Source organism: Diadema antillarum, unplaced genomic scaffold (genome assembly GCF_040938485.1).
Source record: "Diadema antillarum isolate AM-2024a unplaced genomic scaffold, OU_Dant_1.0 seq00000716_RagTag, whole genome shotgun sequence".
Classification (NCBI taxonomy): Eukaryota; Metazoa; Echinodermata; class Echinoidea; order Diadematoida; family Diadematidae; genus Diadema; species Diadema antillarum.
In genome coordinates, this window is record NW_027271620.1 from 1020502 (window position 1) to 1037532 (window position 17031).

At 37.5% G+C, this 17031-nt stretch overlaps 1 protein-coding gene across 1 annotated transcript in view; it reads right to left on the bottom strand.

The window, feature by feature from the left end:
• Nucleotides 1–17031, bottom strand: part of LOC139737941 (26S proteasome non-ATPase regulatory subunit 11B-like) — a 232528-nt gene that overhangs the window by 135169 nt on the left and 80328 nt on the right. The window contains exon 5 of the mRNA XM_071648606.1: nt 16226–16337. Coding sequence (XP_071504707.1) covers nt 16226–16337 — 112 coding nt within the window. The remainder of the gene's footprint in view (nt 1–16225; nt 16338–17031) is intronic.

The window sequence follows — 17031 nt, forward strand, 5'->3', positions numbered from 1 at the left end:
GCACGCGCGTAACTCAGACAGATCGTTCCCATGTCTTGCTTACCTGCTCGTTTCGCGCCGTTCTGTCCGAGGTTGCGTATCGTTCGCATGAAATTTCCCGTGTTATGTCTGCATTGCGTACAATCCAGCATCGACTGCTCAGATCTGAATATGACGGAGGTGATTACGACTCTCGCTGACAAAAGGTAAATTTTGCATTCTAGAGTAGAATCTTCCGTATTTCTAGGATTAATGGCCCTGCTGGCATTATTAGAAATTCTTTTGAGATTCTCTGTATGCTTGCTTTCACTACTCGTTTTCGAGTTCACACGGACGATAACTGAGCCAAGTCCCACATGTGTTATTTTTTGTCAGTAAATTCTTCGTTGCTTCCAGCTTCAAACAATCTTTCTTTTCATCTTTTCGTAATATTTTTTCCTCAAAATAAAACCAAAATGACAGTGACAGAACAGCAATGAACGAAAGCTAAGTCAAGAGTGGTACTTAAAATGGCTGAATACAAGTTTAACTCCACTGTCCATCGTGAGCTGACGCACTGTAACCGTGTTAACGTTAACTCGCTATTCAGTTTACGAAACGAGTGTAACTGTAACATTTTAATATTGAATTTCGAAAGCCAGGCTAGCGCTACGCTAGTGACATGAGTCCTAAGTGCAAGTGTAACCACACGATATCGTTAGTGTATGTAGACACCCATGATCAAACAAGTTAGAAAAGAAAATTTACCAGGCCTACATCGGGATTTGACTTGATTTATTTCTGCCTAAGCAAAGTGCAAACTCGACTTCTAACGTTGTTAAAGTTGTCCTTCAGCCACATGATGAGCTCATGGATTGCAGTTCTCTCATGATATGATTAATTTATTTAGATTCTATTTCTATGTTTTGATGTAGACTAGACAACTAGCAACTGATGTGAGAAGCTGTGCTGCCCTGTTCTGCACCTTTTAGTAGTGATTCAATCTGTGTCTTGAGTGACCAGAGCGTCCCTTTGATGATCATGCTGATGCCCAGCCTGTCTGCTTTCCAGTGTTACGGTGAGGTGTATATACATATTTTTGTGATTTTGCGGGAGGGCTCGTTGGAGCTAAGTGACCCTGACTCAATGTACAATATGTCCATAACACCCTGTCTTTTGTGGCCTGGACAGTTATCTGTGCAGAGCCTCATTCCAGCTGTCGCACCATCCACCATGCATGTTTGCTCTTTGCTGGCCTGTGTCGTGTCCTAAAAACGATCCCTGTCATGAAATCAGCCCCAAATCTTTCTGCTCTAATAAATATATGACATGACCAAAGTTCCGCAACTTCACTTCGCAGAAATTCTGCGATGTTATGTTTATTTACAGAACTATTTTGTATTTATTTAATGAAGATTATAAATTTGTATTGCATACATGAATTAATGACCACTAAGCAAATTGTGTAGGAGATATTAAATCTCTTTCTACAGTGGAAAACAAACATTACAAGTAACAGTAATACCTTTCAAAGAAGCCATGACCTCCATATTTTTAATGCCATGCTATTATGTATTGTAAATATTTTATTTGTAGATGTCATAGAACTGGTACATGTGTAGTCTTCATTTTGTTGTCTTCCATGATATTTTGGTCCATTGTCATGTAGCCACATGTGTGCATGCACTGTATTTGGGGTTTTCTTCTGATACGATTATCACTATAGAAGCTGCGTGGCCCTGTTCTACAGCTCGTGGTGGAGATTTTCTGAGTGCCCAGAGCATCCCTTCATCATGACTAGCCTGTCTGCTTTTCAGTGATAAGGTGTGAATGCATATTTTAATTTCATTATGTAATCTTCCTTTTTTTTTTTTGGCCAAAAAGGCTGCTACATTGGCACTCTTAAATATATTAAGGGTGCATAATATATATATATATATATATATATATATTTTCTTTTTTCCAGACCATGACAAAAAAAAAAAGTTCCTTTTATGTACATGACTAGTTCTTATTCATTTTTAAAGTATATAAATTTATAGTGCATACATGAATAAATGATTGCAGAGCAATTTGTGTAGGATGTTTGTAGGAGATATTGAATTGCTTTCTACAGTGTGAAACAAACAGTGATTGTTACCCTTCAAAGATAGAAGCCATGGCCTCCATATTTTTTGACACTATGGCATATTCTTTTTTATTATAAAGATTTTATCATAGATATCTTTTTGAATGATTATGTACAATTATAGTTAGCCCTCCTTTTGTTGTTTTTGGTAATATCTTTATCCGTTGTCGTGTAGCCATATCTGTGGTTATCGGGGTTTTCACCCTATGTTACTATCATTCTATTTATAGAAGCTGCATTGCCGTGTTCTACAGCGTTTGGTGGAAATTTTTTAAATCTCTGAGTGCCCAGAGCATCTTTTCATCATGCCAAGCATGTTTGCTTTCCAGTGATAAGGTATGTATGCATATTTTCATGAAGTTGCAATCAATTCTCGGTATCGCCAGTGCGCAAAAAAATTCTGTGCATGCTGAAGAGCTCTGTCACAGATACACTTTGGGATTCTTTTGTGCCCTTGTTCACTTCTGGTTGTCTCACGCTAAGAGGTCGCAGTTCCCATATGATTCAATGGAGTTAATTGTCTGCTTTTCCATTGCCATCCCTTTTTTCTTGGTTAAAATTCAGCTTAAAAGAGTTGGAAGTTTTTAAGTTTTACTGATTCAATGTGCTGGTCACATGATGGAAAGCGAAGAAATCTTCAACAAAAATACCTCTGGATAAAGATAGAGCATGATCTGAGTGCATGAGCAGCCAAAACCAGGTCAAGTTTGTCCTGTAAGCTATCTCATAATGCATCTAAAACACTGCTCTCCGCACGGCAACTAGGTATTGGCGATACCAAGAATTACACCTATCCTTTTTTTTTTTTTTTAAACTTTGGCCAGGAAAGGTTGCTAGGTGGGTTGATAGATTGGAGGTCAACTTTTATTTTTCTATGATAAACATACATTGCTTTTATGTACAGAAGTATTCTGTATTTATTTCCCAAAATCTATAAATATTGCATACATTACTAAATAATCAAACAGAAAAGAAATTCAAGAGGGCAAACATTGTGCAGAGGTGTTGATACTCAATTGCTGTCTGCAGCAAAAAATAGATATTACACATTACCTTTCGAAGATAGCGATAACTCACGGCCTCCTCCAAATTTCTATAATCCTATACAAGTGTATTCAAAACTTATTGGAAATGTTTTATTATTAGATGTCATTGAATGAAGATTGTTAGATAAAACACAGCTCTTCAAATTGGATGGCTACACATACTTTTGTGGTCTACAGTAACAGTTTTTTTTTTCTAAAATTCCATTTTAAAAAAAAATAAGAGTCTACTGTATTTGTAGTTTGTGTATTTTATTGCTTGGTTTACGGAATAACTATGCAGCAAAATGTTTTAACTATATTTCAATTGCGGGTGACATGTACATGGCTTTTGAACAATCTTTTATCTGCACTCAGTATGTAGGAATATTCCAAACTTTCAAAAATTGTGATAAAACGAACTCAATATATGTATTTGTTGATTATGTATGTATAATTTTTTTTTTTTTTTTTTTGACAGGTAAAAGACATCCTGGATGATGACTTGATGAGGAAACCAAGGCATGGAGTTTTCAAGTGGTTGTTCAAAGACAACCTCTCCGGAGAATCTACAAACAATATCCTGTGCAGAATGCCTGATCCCATTCTCTTGGAGGAGCAAAGCACCACAAGACAGCAGTTGTTGTTGTTTTTTCTTCAAGTTGTAAACTATATCAGATATGACTTGAGCTTTTAATTTTTTGCAAGATACAATGTACTAAGAAACCACTTATGAAATTTTTATGAGCATACAATTCTACAAGGAATTCAAAGTTTAGCTTATGAAACATGGTCTTCAAATGGCTGAGGTATGAAACCACAAATTAAACCAATGTTAATTAAATAGAAGATCTGGGTTTCAACTTTTATGAGGATCACTTTGTTCAACTTTCTTTTTGGATATCTCAGCCTTTTCAAAACTGATTTTCACTTAAGTAAACTTTCAATGCCTTTAAGAGAACCTATATGCTATTTCAAAAAGTTAAAAGCTGAGTCATCACCTAAATCAATACTTACCATCCCTTTTGTTGTAAAGCAAGATATAAACAGGGATACAACTGAATAAAAAAGTTGTTACATTAGCTGCTTTGTTTCTTACTGTGGCTGATGAACATTAAGGCGATACAAGAACGAACAATGTCAGTTTTTATTGTGTTCAGAGCCTGTATGTTGATTGAGTTTGGAATATGATGACTGAAATTCCAGGATGGGCCTTATACACCATTTGAATGCATATGTATCGAATGGGCGGGCACATAAAAAGGGTGGGTTTTTTTGTGCGTGTGTTTTTTTTTTTTTTGTGTCTAATTTACAAATCAACGCATAGATTGTAAAGTTAAGAGTTCTCCGACAGTACCTGAACATTTCGGAAAGTGTTATTCTTCAAAAACAGTTGATGGCACATTAACTTTTTTATGTTTCTTACTGTGACTGATTTACATTAAAGGTCCAGTTTACCTTTGGGAGCAGTGATTTGAAATATGTTCAAGATATCACATTTGATGCATATAGTGTCAGTCTGTTGTATCACAATATCCTACCATTTAAAATGTTTGCAATAAAGCCGAAAGTATAAGGAGATATCAGTATTATTCTTGATAATAATATGTTTCTTAACTATGGCTGATGGACATTAAGGCGATAGAAGAGTGAACAATGCAAGTTTAATTCTTGTTTATGGAGCCTGTATGAGCCTAGATACACCATATAAAAATGTACACTGCATTGAATTGGCAGGCAAAGAAAAGGGTGCTTTCAAATTCATGGAATTTTTCTGTCAAGATGTTTTCATTGCTGTCAGGCAGAAGCTCGGTGGTCTAGTGGAGATGACGCCTGTCCGGAGATCAGGGGGTCGTAGGTTCAAATCCTGCTCGAGTATGTACGTCCATGATTTATTAATTTTTTTTTCTGCTGTCAGGCAGAAACTCGATGGTCTAGTGGAGATGACGCCTGTCCGGAGATCAGGGGGTCGTAGGTTCAAATCCTGCTCGAGTATGTACGCCCATGATTTTTTATATCATGGCTACTATAGAAACACTGAACAATTCAGAAAGTGTCATTCTTTGTGTATTGATTTCCTATTAGGATTATTTCCGTAATGAATGTTACAACTATTCATTTTCAAATGAATGTAAATTGAAATGAATAGATTTAACTGTTGCACTAGTTATCAAATAAGTTTCTTTTCACATTGATATCAGCTATTGGTACATTAACTGCTTTATGTTTCTGACTGTGGCTGATGGACATTAAATGCAATAGAAAAATGAACAATGCAAGTTTTAATTCTTGTTTCCAAAGCCTGTGTGTTGATTGAGTTTGGGATGTGATGACTGAAATTCTAGTTAATTCCTTATAAACTGTATCAATACATTTGTATGTAATTTTGTATCAGTAAAAAAAAAAATCACTTTAGTTTTAAATTTGGACAGGCAAATACAATCCACTTGATTTACATGTATGTGTATGTAGGAATATCAATTCAAGGTGTAATGGACACGAAATGGTAACTGCTGACCCAATGACAACAGCAAAATGCTCCTTTGCATACAGTATTTCGATATTTCAGCCTTTGTATATACAATGTACTGCACATTGGGGTTTAAAATGAACTACACAATATACTGGAGATTGGGAGTGTATTGTATACCTTGGAAATTAAAAAACTCTGTAAAGTTCAAGTTTCTGTCCTACTCTTGTGTTACATACGTTCACCACTAATGCAGTGATACATGTCATATCATGTACTTTGGAATTTCAAGAAACTCTATGCCAATGAAGCTTTGGCTTTTCCTCACACACACATGCACCCATACAGATATGAATATGACAACAGTTTGCCCGATTATGGAGGAACTTAGTACAAACATGATCTCACCTTTTGGATATGATGCACAAATTTTCTGGCATTAATCATGAATGCACACTTCAAAATGACACAAATAATGAATGTTTTCACAAATATGGACACCCTAAATTGTTCTTATCATAATGTATCAGCACAATAAATAGTGTCAGATGATTTGAAATCAATATTTGTATTCTTTGTATGAGGAATCCATCATTCCAATATTTCTGTCCTACTCTATGTGTTACACGCGTTCGCCCCATAGCTATTACACATGTCTTACTTACATACCCACTCAAGCTCTATTTGAATACAAAGTTATCTTTTCCTACTTAAAAATATTTAATATAGGTATTAGGCAACCAAACTCTGAAATATGGATACTCTGAAGACAATTTTAATTTTTCATGTTTTTCCAACCTAAAACTACCCATTTACTGTGGAAATGCCCATGTACGTACGTACTAGCTAGGCAGCGCATATTCAGATAGAGTAAAGAGTGAACTCCAAGTTCACCAAGAAAAAAGAAAAATCCCACGATGCCAAGGGGTGCCAGACTGGGGAATGGGGAGGGGTGGAGAGAGAGAGAGAGAGACCAATCAACGGAAGAAACCGTGCGTACTGGCGCATTCTTGGAGGTCATGAACTGTCTGTCACAGACTAATCATAGCAATCTACACGCGCACGCAAATTCCTTTGCCTTGTGGTTTTGCCAGCCAGCTGTCGGAATGTGCTTTGAAGTTTCATGGCAGCCTGGGTGTGAAAGGGTGTCGAGTTTCAATCAATACCTACTGTTGTTTTATTCCTGTTTTAAAAAATGTTGTTTCACCTGATAGAAACGCGGTGATCGGGAATGTGTTACAGCTGTAGGGAAGAGGTTTTTGTTGTGTGTTGCACTTTGTGTGTGTGTGTGTGTGTTAGTTTTTCTCGGTTTGTTTTTCTTTTCTTTTTTCATAAACACCAAACATGCCCTTTCCAATGTGGCCTTGGTGCTCCTCTGACTGACTTAAAGGACAAGTTCACCTTCACAGACATGTGGGTTGAGTGAATGCAGCAATATTAGTAGCACACATCAATGAGAGTTTGAGGAAAATCGGACAATCCGTTCAAAGGTTATGAATTTTTGAAGTATCTGCTCAGTCACGGCTGGATGAGAAGACTACTATAGCTTCGATGTCATATGAGTACAACTATACAAAGAAAGTATCAAGAAAATTCAAGATATTCTCACTTTTCTCACATAATAGACTAACACGCAACACTCGACTTCTCTCTTTCAGAAGTCAGGGGGAATAATATTACCCCTAACATAAGTCAGTAACAAGTCGAAGAAATGTACACTTCATTCAAAAAGTCAACTTTTGTGAAATTCTCTTTTTATTTTCCTTATATCGTTGTACGCATGTGACATCATACACTGTAGTAGTCTTCTCCTCCAGCAGTGATTGCACAGATATCTTAAAAATTCATAACTTTTGAACGGATTATCGGATTTTCACCAAACTTTCACTGATGTGTTCTACTAACATTGTTGCCTTCACTCAATCCACATGTATATGAAGGTGAACTTGTCCTTTAAGTGCCCTGGCCTCTTGGAAAAAGTGCCCTTTTCTAAATGGCCTTGCCCCTCCAAAATCCTATTTCGAGGCCTGTAAAGCTGCTAGATTGAATGTCAGATGTTTGCTCTTAATTTTGGAAATGAATAACGGTAATATTCGACTCCGTATTATACAAAAATAAATGTCGGATGTTTACTCATACTTTTGGAAATGAATAATGGTAAGATTCAGCTCCGTACGGTGCTGAAATTAATGTCAGATATTTGATTTTGCGTTCGGAAATGAATAGGGATAAAATATGGCTCCGGAAGATGCTGAAATAAATGTCGAATGTTTGCTTTGACGGTCGGATATAAATGATAATGAATTTCAACTCCGTATACGATGATAAAATAAATGCCGGAAGTTTACTTTTACGTTCGAAAGTAAATAATAATAATATTTAGCTCTGGAATATGCTAAAGTAAATGTCGAATTATCCCTTTGGCGTTCGGAAATGAATAACAATAATAATAAACTTCGTACAACGACAAGATAAATGTTGGATGTTTGCTTTTACTTTCGAAAATGAATAGCAATAACATTCGGCTCCAGAAGATGCTGAAATGAATGTCAGATGATTGTTTTTACGTTTGGAAGTGAATAACAGTAATATTTTGCTCCATACGATGCTAAATAACTGTCGGATGTTTGCTTTTAAATTTAAAATTAAATGAATAACAGTAACATTTAGATGCGTTTGATGGTGAAGTTAATGTTTGCTTTGACGTTCGGAAATGAATAACAATAGTATTCAACTCCGTCCGATGATAAATAAATATCTGATGTTTACTTTTATGTTCGAAAGTAAATAGCAATAACAATCAGCTCCGGAAGATGCTAAAATAAATGTTGAATGTTTGCTTTGGCGTTCGGAAATGAATAACAATAGTATTCAACTCAGTACGATGATGAAATAATTGCTGGATCTTCGCTTTTACGTTCAAAAGTAAATGGCAATAACATTCAGCTCCGGAAGATACTAAAATATATGTCGAATGATCCCTTTGACGTTCGGAAATGAATAACAGTGATATTCAGCTCCGTACTACGATGAAATGCCGAATGTTCGCTTTTACGTTCGAAAGTAAATAGTGCTCAATAACATTCGGCTTCGGAAGATAATGATAATGAATAACATTTATATAGCGCTTAATACTGATGTTTCTAAGCGCATAAGATGCCAAAATAAATTTCAGATGATTGCTTGAACGTTCGGAAGTGACAAGCAGTAACATTCTGCTCCATAATTAAGATGCTAAAATAAATATCAGACATTTGCTATAAATTTAACATTTCGAAATGAATAACAATAACATTCAGTTGCGTTTGATGGTAAATGTAATGTCGGATGACGTTTGAATGTGAAAAACAGTATAACATTCGGCTCCGTACGATGCTGAAATATGTCAGATGATTCATTTCACTTTCGGAAGTGGACAGCAGTAACATTCGGCTCCTTCGATCATAAAGTAAATGTCGGGCGTTTGCTTTTGAATTTGGAGATGAATAACGGTAATATTCTGCTCCGTACGATGCTAAAATAAGTAACAGAATGTTGCTTGTACATTTGGAAATTATAAACGGTATCAATCGGCTCAGTTAGATGATAAAATAAAGAGCGGATGTTTGCTTTCACGTTCGGAAATGAATAAGGATGATATTCAGGTCCGTAAGATGATAGAATGAATGTCGGTTGCTTGGTTTTACATTCCGGAAGGTGTTAAAATACTTGTAAATGTTGAATGATTGCTTGAATTTCCACCAGAAATAAATAACGGTAATTTTTTGGCTCTTTACGATGCTAAAACAAATGTCAGATGTTTACAATGTCTGCAAATGCTCCCACTTTCTCATTTCAAGCGTAAATTTTGACCAATTTAATAGGCATCAACTTATAATAATCTATAAGCCTATTTGCGAAATCTTAGAAGTGACTAGAGGTGGGCTATAGAGGGTCAATTTTAGGTCACATTTTCAGAACATGCTCATCACACCCTAGTTTGATGACTTTGTGCCTACTGACACCATTTTTGAAAAAAAGAACGAAAAAAATGCGAAATCCAGGGTGCCCCGGCCGAAATCGTTAAAAATCCAAGATGGCCGCCGTTTTGGCTTAAAAAAGACATTTTTGGCTCTAACTCGGCTATTTTTTGCTCTATTGAGATGGTTTTGGTGTCTAACCCCATGTTTTAGGGGTCAAGGAAATGGATTATAGTGTTAATTTTAGTGTAAAACCTCATCTTCCACATGATACTAACCTGTTTCCCATATTTAGGGTTAAATTTTCTTTGTCCTTTACCCCTACCCCACCCGCCATTTTTTCACTTTTTTTCTGTATTTTTTTCAAGTCATCTTATCTACCATACTCTTAATAATAAGTTCTAGCTATCAATCAGGTTTTTCTCCCAACGATACAACAAGAAATACACAAAAATTCGTTATACATGTATGTGTCATGCAGATACCGGTATGTGGCTGGTGCATTCAGGATGCATGGTAACTGTGCAACCAGTGCTAATACTGTTTCTGCATTAAAGTGCCCATTGACATTTGGTCTTTAGACCTTTAACAATAGTCAAAGTGTACAATTCTACTGCAGGTAGTACAATTTTGTAAAATGACTTGAATAAGCCTTCTATGATATGCCAATATTGTCCAGCACAAAGGTAATGTTTCGGCTGGATGATGCATCCCATGAGCCCATATATTGTACATTATGGAAGAATCTGCATCAGCAGTACTGTCTGTACATCAGCTTGCTTTGGGCATCACTAGTGCTGATGCTGATCTGTCCCTTTCATTCTTTCCATATGCTTGATTCCATGCTCTTGGTCTCAACACATACCAAGGTGCCAGTTTCGTGCACCTTTGTACGTGTATGTAATCCAATATCGCAATGCAGAATCATTGATGCCCAGTTAACTATCAACAATTTCTTCAAGGTTGGAATGGGCAGTTGGTTGTATGATGCCATTGGTTGACTTTAGATTGAATGCATTCACCATGTCATCTTCGGTAAGCAGATCAGGGGCAGGGAGATTATCAGACTGTCCTCCAGTCGCTAGAAGAGTCAAGTTCATCTTTACTTCCATCTCAGAGATTTGGTATCAAGACCTTATACACTTGTTGATGCACAATAATCTCGATGGGATATGAGTATGCGGTATGACAGCTCTCCACGTAAAATAGCTCTGAGTTTGGTGAGATCTCTGGTATCTACAATGTAGGCATTCCTTGAGTTCGTCAACTTTGTTAATTAATGGGCCTCCCCATGTTTTAAGTTTCTGTAACAGACAGCCTATGCACATACCGGTACTCTAACTGCTTGTTGTGCTTGGGTCACATTTTGGAAATGGAAAAGAGAACCTAGGGACTGGAAATAACAGATAAAGTCAACAGATATTAATTACCTCAGCTTTAGGCACTTTCAGTCACTGAGAGTGAGATGATGACTTTACCATTATGATGCTATGTGAAGAACATACAGTGTACATAACATTTGTTTGTCATAGAACTGGTTGGATAATCACCCAAATGGTATCAAATTTCCCATCAAACATGAGGACTCTTGCTTTTTAAAAGTACAGCAATATACCGTACAATGTACATGGTAGGGAAAAGCAGGCATGAGAAATAAGGGACCAAGTGGTGATGGTGAAACACCAAAACTAGGCTAAAAGATGAAAAAAATGACTGAGTTATGGTAAAAATGTGTTTTCTAGGCAAGACGCCAGATACAATGTACATCAACCAGTCAAGTATGGTGCTGGACAATTGACATATGTGAAGGCTTATTCAAGTCATTTTACAAAATTGTACTACCTACTGTAGAATTGTACACTTTGACTTTCGTTAAAGGTCTAATGACCAAATGTCGATGGGCACTATAAAGCAGAAACAGTATTAGCACTGGTTGCACAGTTACCATGCATCCTGAATGCACCAGCCACATACCGGTATCTGCATGACACATACATGTATAACGAAAGTTATTTGTGTATTTCTTGTTGTATCGTTGGTAGAAAAACCAGATTGATAGCTAGAACTTATTATTGAGAGTATGGTAGATAAGATGACTTGAAAAAAATGCAGAAAAAAAGTGAAAAAATGGTGGGTGGGGTAGGGGTAAAGGCAAAGAAAATTTAACCTTGAATATGGGACAAAGGTTAGTATCATGTGGAAGATCTAGTTTTACGCTAAAATCATCATTATATTCCATTTCCTTGACCCCTAAAACATGGGGTTAGACACCAAAACCATCACAATTGACCAAAAAATAGCCGAGTTAGAGCCAAAAATGTCTTTTTTAAGCCGAAACGGCGGCCATCTTGGATTTTTAACGATTTCAGCCGGGGCACCCTGGATTTCGCATTTTTTTCGTTCTTTTTTTCAGAAATGGTGTCAGTAGGCACAAAGTCATCAAACTAGGGTGTGATGAGCATGTTCTGAAAATGTCACCCTCTATAGCCCACCTCTATATAGAACTCAGAATAACGGTATAAGATGATTAAATTTTCTCCTTATTTTAGACGTGGGTACCTGTATCACTTCAGTAATACTTGATATTTATTTTTCTATGTTTAGTAGGACCGATAGTTTTGCTTGTTTGTTTTTCTTTTCGGGCCACCAAAAAATAAAAATCAATCATTTTAGTGGCCCGATCGGGCCACCGAAATAAAAGTTAGTGTGGAGCCCTGGCCTTTTGTGGATAAAGTGTCTTGCTTAAAGGCAAATATCGGGCTTCGAGGGGATTGAAACCGCAAACCCGTACCATGGCTAATTGATTCAGATTTTACTTAAGTACATATACTTGAAGGTCAACTTTAGATAGACTTCTTTTTTTTTTTTTTTTTTTTTTGTGCGATACAGCTGGGGCTCCATGCGCATTTATTTACAACAACAGTATAATCGGAAGACGAGCAGAAAGAATGTCAGCACCAGGAGTAATCGCACCGGGCCGAAAGGGGAAAAGGAAAAGTATATCCTGAATCTATACCCCCCACATCGACAAGAAGACAAATGAAAAAAAAAAGAAGAAAATAAATGGACCCACATGACGCATAATTTTGGTAAATCTGCGGGATATTCGTTATTTCATTTTGCTGTGTTCAAACTATACACCAGTATAGCTTTTCGAGTGTGATCTTAATGCGTATGAATGTTCTATGGACTTTAAGTTTATAATGCGAAAGAGGGTAACTATATAACAATTAACGACACTGATAACGCCAAACAATAGGAAATTTCAGAGTGCAAGAAAAATAAGACGTCCCGGAAGTACGCCAGACATCATAATTGCTTTTTTTGTTCCTTTCTAGCTCCACAGCATCACCTAGGAAATCGATTTGACCAAGAACAAAAGCGCGTCCCTCTTTTCTTCCTGGGCAATTACCCCGGACCCTTCCCCTGGCCCTAATCCTAACCATAACCCAAACTCCTCACCCTAAACCTAACCCTAATCTTTACTCTAACCTTACCATTAACCAGTATTTAGCGGGGAGGGGGGGGGGGGGATTGCCCTCTGGAGTTAATTGCCCGGATTAGGTTGCAACACACAACAAAAACCTCTTCCCTGGCCCTACACCTTCCCGATCTCCGTGTGTTGTCAGGTGAAACGACATGTTCAAATACAAGAATAAAACAACAGTAGGTATTGATTGAAACTCGACACCCATTCATGCCAGCCAGGCCAGGCTGAAATGTAACTTCAAAGCACATTCCGACAGCTGGCTGGCAAAACCACATTATATGGCAAAGGAATTTGCGCGCGCGTGTGGATTGCTATAATAAAATTGGAGGGCCTGGGAGCTGGAAAACAAGGGTGATTACTGAGTAGTCTGTGAGTTATCAAAATCAGACCTTTCGAACAATTGCAAACGTCATGCTACTATTTTGTCTTCCTTTTGGACTGAAGAAAAAAATCACAAAGACGAGTTGAGTACACGTTGTATCACAATTTTTGACATAGCCATGCAAAACGATTACTACACTCATGTTATGACAAGAAGAATCAATATTCCAAGACAAATACAAAGCAGCCTCGGGTACTGACGGTGACAAGAAACGCCACGCATTCACAATGCACGTTGGGGAGCAACAGGGAGGTGGGAAGAGACTCTTCCCGCCTCCCTGGGAGCAACATGGAGTTGGCAGGGAGGGGTGATCCTGGAGTTTGTGAGAACTTCCCGATACTCCGTGACAACAGGGAGGTGGAAGAGAGACACTCCACCTCCCTGGTGACAACACGATTGTGACGATCTCAAAGCATGGACCCTACCACGCCCAGCAAATCTGCGTGCTACTTCTCAAAAATTTGAAGGAACTTTGTCTCTGATCTGTTGAGTTGTTTTTGCTGAATATCAGGAGCTTTTCATGCCTGACGTTCAAATGGATGGTTGCCAAAAATTTCATTATCTATAAATCTCTCAGTAATTTATTTTAGGCTGTTGATGCTGCCGTAAAAACATTAGAAATTTCATAGGAACTAGTCAGGATAAAGACAAAAAAATCTCCGCACAAAACAAATACAAGTATCTTTTATTGTCATTGGTAGTCAAATTTGTGTTATACAGATACATTGTATGATTAAAGCAATAGGTATAGTATTAACTATTGTATTACACGTAGTAACACTTTCATGGTAAGAGTGACGTTTTAAAAATCGCAGGAGAGTTTTTTTTTTTTTTTAAGGAGTGCAACCATTTCTAAACGTGAAGGCATGATAAATGAAAGGAGAAAAAAAAAAAGAATCAACGTTTGTAATCCTGGGTCTTCGACTTGAGCTATCTTTAATTAAACATTCCTTCTCTGTTCATCTCCAAGACCCCAGACTGTTCATGACCTCCGAGAATGCGCCAGTAAGGCGCGGTTTCTTCTGTTGATTGGTATCTCTCTCTCTCCACCCGTCCCCATTCCCCACTCTGGCACCTTGGCATCGTGGGATTTTTCATGTTTCTGGGTAAACTTTCATGTGAAGCGTGCCTATCAAGTCACCACTTGACTCACCTGCTGGCAGTGTAATAATGCGAGCAGAAAGTGGTAGACATTTTCTTCTGCTGCAGCTACTTTTACTGCCGAAATACTCGGCTTTGTCACCACACACTACCACCAGTTATTCGGCGAGACACACGTTGTGTATTGGAATATAAATGGACTTTTGCACCTTCCTGAATTGAGTAAGTGTCTGACTGTTGTTGAAATCGTGACATCGCTAACGTTAGACAGTCGGCGTTAGTTTTAGGCTTGCGTATGCGTGATTTCATGGGTTCAATGTTCGACGGAATATGTTGGCTGTGGGGAAAAATGTGGCTTCGAAATTTTTGCTTGCCCGATTCCATTGACTGCGCCCATGAGTACAAATTTGACGACCATGACAATACGACATTGCCAGGGGAGTTCTGCTCAACTACAAAATCTTTTCGGTATTTGATATCGCTATTTAAATGCCTTCCGCCGGCAGGAAATTGTCCGTAGTAAATATTACGAACGACAGTTACTTAACCGAGGCATCTCCGAGTCTCGCAATTTCCGAGATTTCTTGCCAGTCCACATGACAAGTCCGCTAACGCAAGATCTAAAAATCTTAACGCACAGTAACGATCTGTAACGCACAGTAACGATCTGTAACGATCTGTAACGATCATTCACGCACGGTGATCGTTAATTTTGTAACGCAGAAAGATTAACGCAGTACCGATCGGCGCTTGCGTTACACGTAAATTTAACGCAAAGTTTATTTTGGTATATACTGTAATTAGAGGGGTTCAGATCAACCCTTGTGCAAAAATAGAACAAAATCTGCCCAGAAATGTGGCTAGTACAGTGCACATGCAGGTCAGCCCTCAATCAATCTTTTTGTGTTTATAAAGATGGAAGAAGGTGCTACCACTAAGTTATAGGTAGCTAGATTTTGTAACGATACACCTCCATACAAAATAAGTAAAATCTGTCACGAAATACAGCCACACATAATGTGGTACAGCGTGGCTTTGGTGTAAAACTGCTTAATATAAAGTATATTCTTGAATCAACTTACTGGGGGATGCAATCATATTGTCACAAGGCGTTCCTGGCTGTAGTGATGGCTACAAATAAGAATCTTGACCATAATCTGAACTGACACATGCAAATAATCTATAGCTACCTACAAGTATGTAGTCCACCAAATCATGTTAATAGCATCAGACAATCCTAGTTTGTCTGTGTTTTGTTGTTGTTGTGTAAAAGTACAATGAACTTTGACCTTTATCTCTGAATTTTTCAGGATTCATTTTTAGGAAACTATAGTTATGCATTATGCCATTTTTACCATTAAATATTACTTCTGAATACCCAAGTTAAAGTAACAATTTGAAATGTAGTTTTTAGCCCAGGTTCAGTGACAATTGACCTTGTTGCTTCTCACCATATATTATACAATGCTGTAGGGTTTTCATACTAGGTACCACGAAAACCTGTGGAACAATTTTTCTCAAATAGTGATAACACGAGTTGGGATAGATGGGCAGACTAAGAAAATTTCTTAGTTATACTTAATACCCTTTGTGAAATTCATTATCAAATGCCCATTCAAGCAATGAGTACAATTGTGAGACACTCCCTTTAAATTCATAACTGATAAGAATGACGTTACAGCACTATGGATAGAGAGACACACTGTAACATTTACCTTGCTTTAGGTAAATTACTGAGAGCATGATAGACCTTGCTCTCAAGTAATTGGACTTCCACTAGCAGTGCTTTATCATCCAGCTTCTTCAGTTCCTTCAGTAACCTTGAACCTGAAACAGAATCAATAGATGATGTGTTAAAGAAAAAACAGGACTTATATCATGTGGAAAACAGAAATAAAACAGCAAAGACCTATACCCTCGCAAACACACAAGAAAGTGTGAACAGGTAAGTTTGCACAAATCAAGAGATTACTACAGTACAGAGGGGTGAAAATGTGCTCTGAAAGATTTAAATCAGTTGTCAACGTCTGTTCAAATGTATTCATAAGATCGCAACTGTTGATCTATATTTTAACAAACATGTCAGAAAAGGATGTAGTAGGAAACACATCTGTCATCTACTGCTTCCTGGGCAGCCATACTACCACCAGGCTATCACTAGTTGCTGGCAGTGACACAAGTAACTTGGAACAAATACCCAGGCCAGGTTTTGACATTTGGATATTGTAGTATTAAGTAAGTACTGGTCTGTAAAAGTGGAAATTTTTGCTCATTTCTCGCAACCAGAAACTAGTGTGAAGATAAGAGTGTGCGAATATTTTTGCTTGCCATAATATGTTCTGTACTGTCCTGATTCCATGGAATTAAAAACATGTGAAACTCTTCTTACCGAGCCGAATGCGACAAATTAGTCGCGCAAAAATATCCACTTTTACAGTAGTCCTAGGCAGACAATACTAATTGAATTTGATCAAAATCAAGAGATACTTATATGACAGATTCAATTCCCATTGGTTCCTTT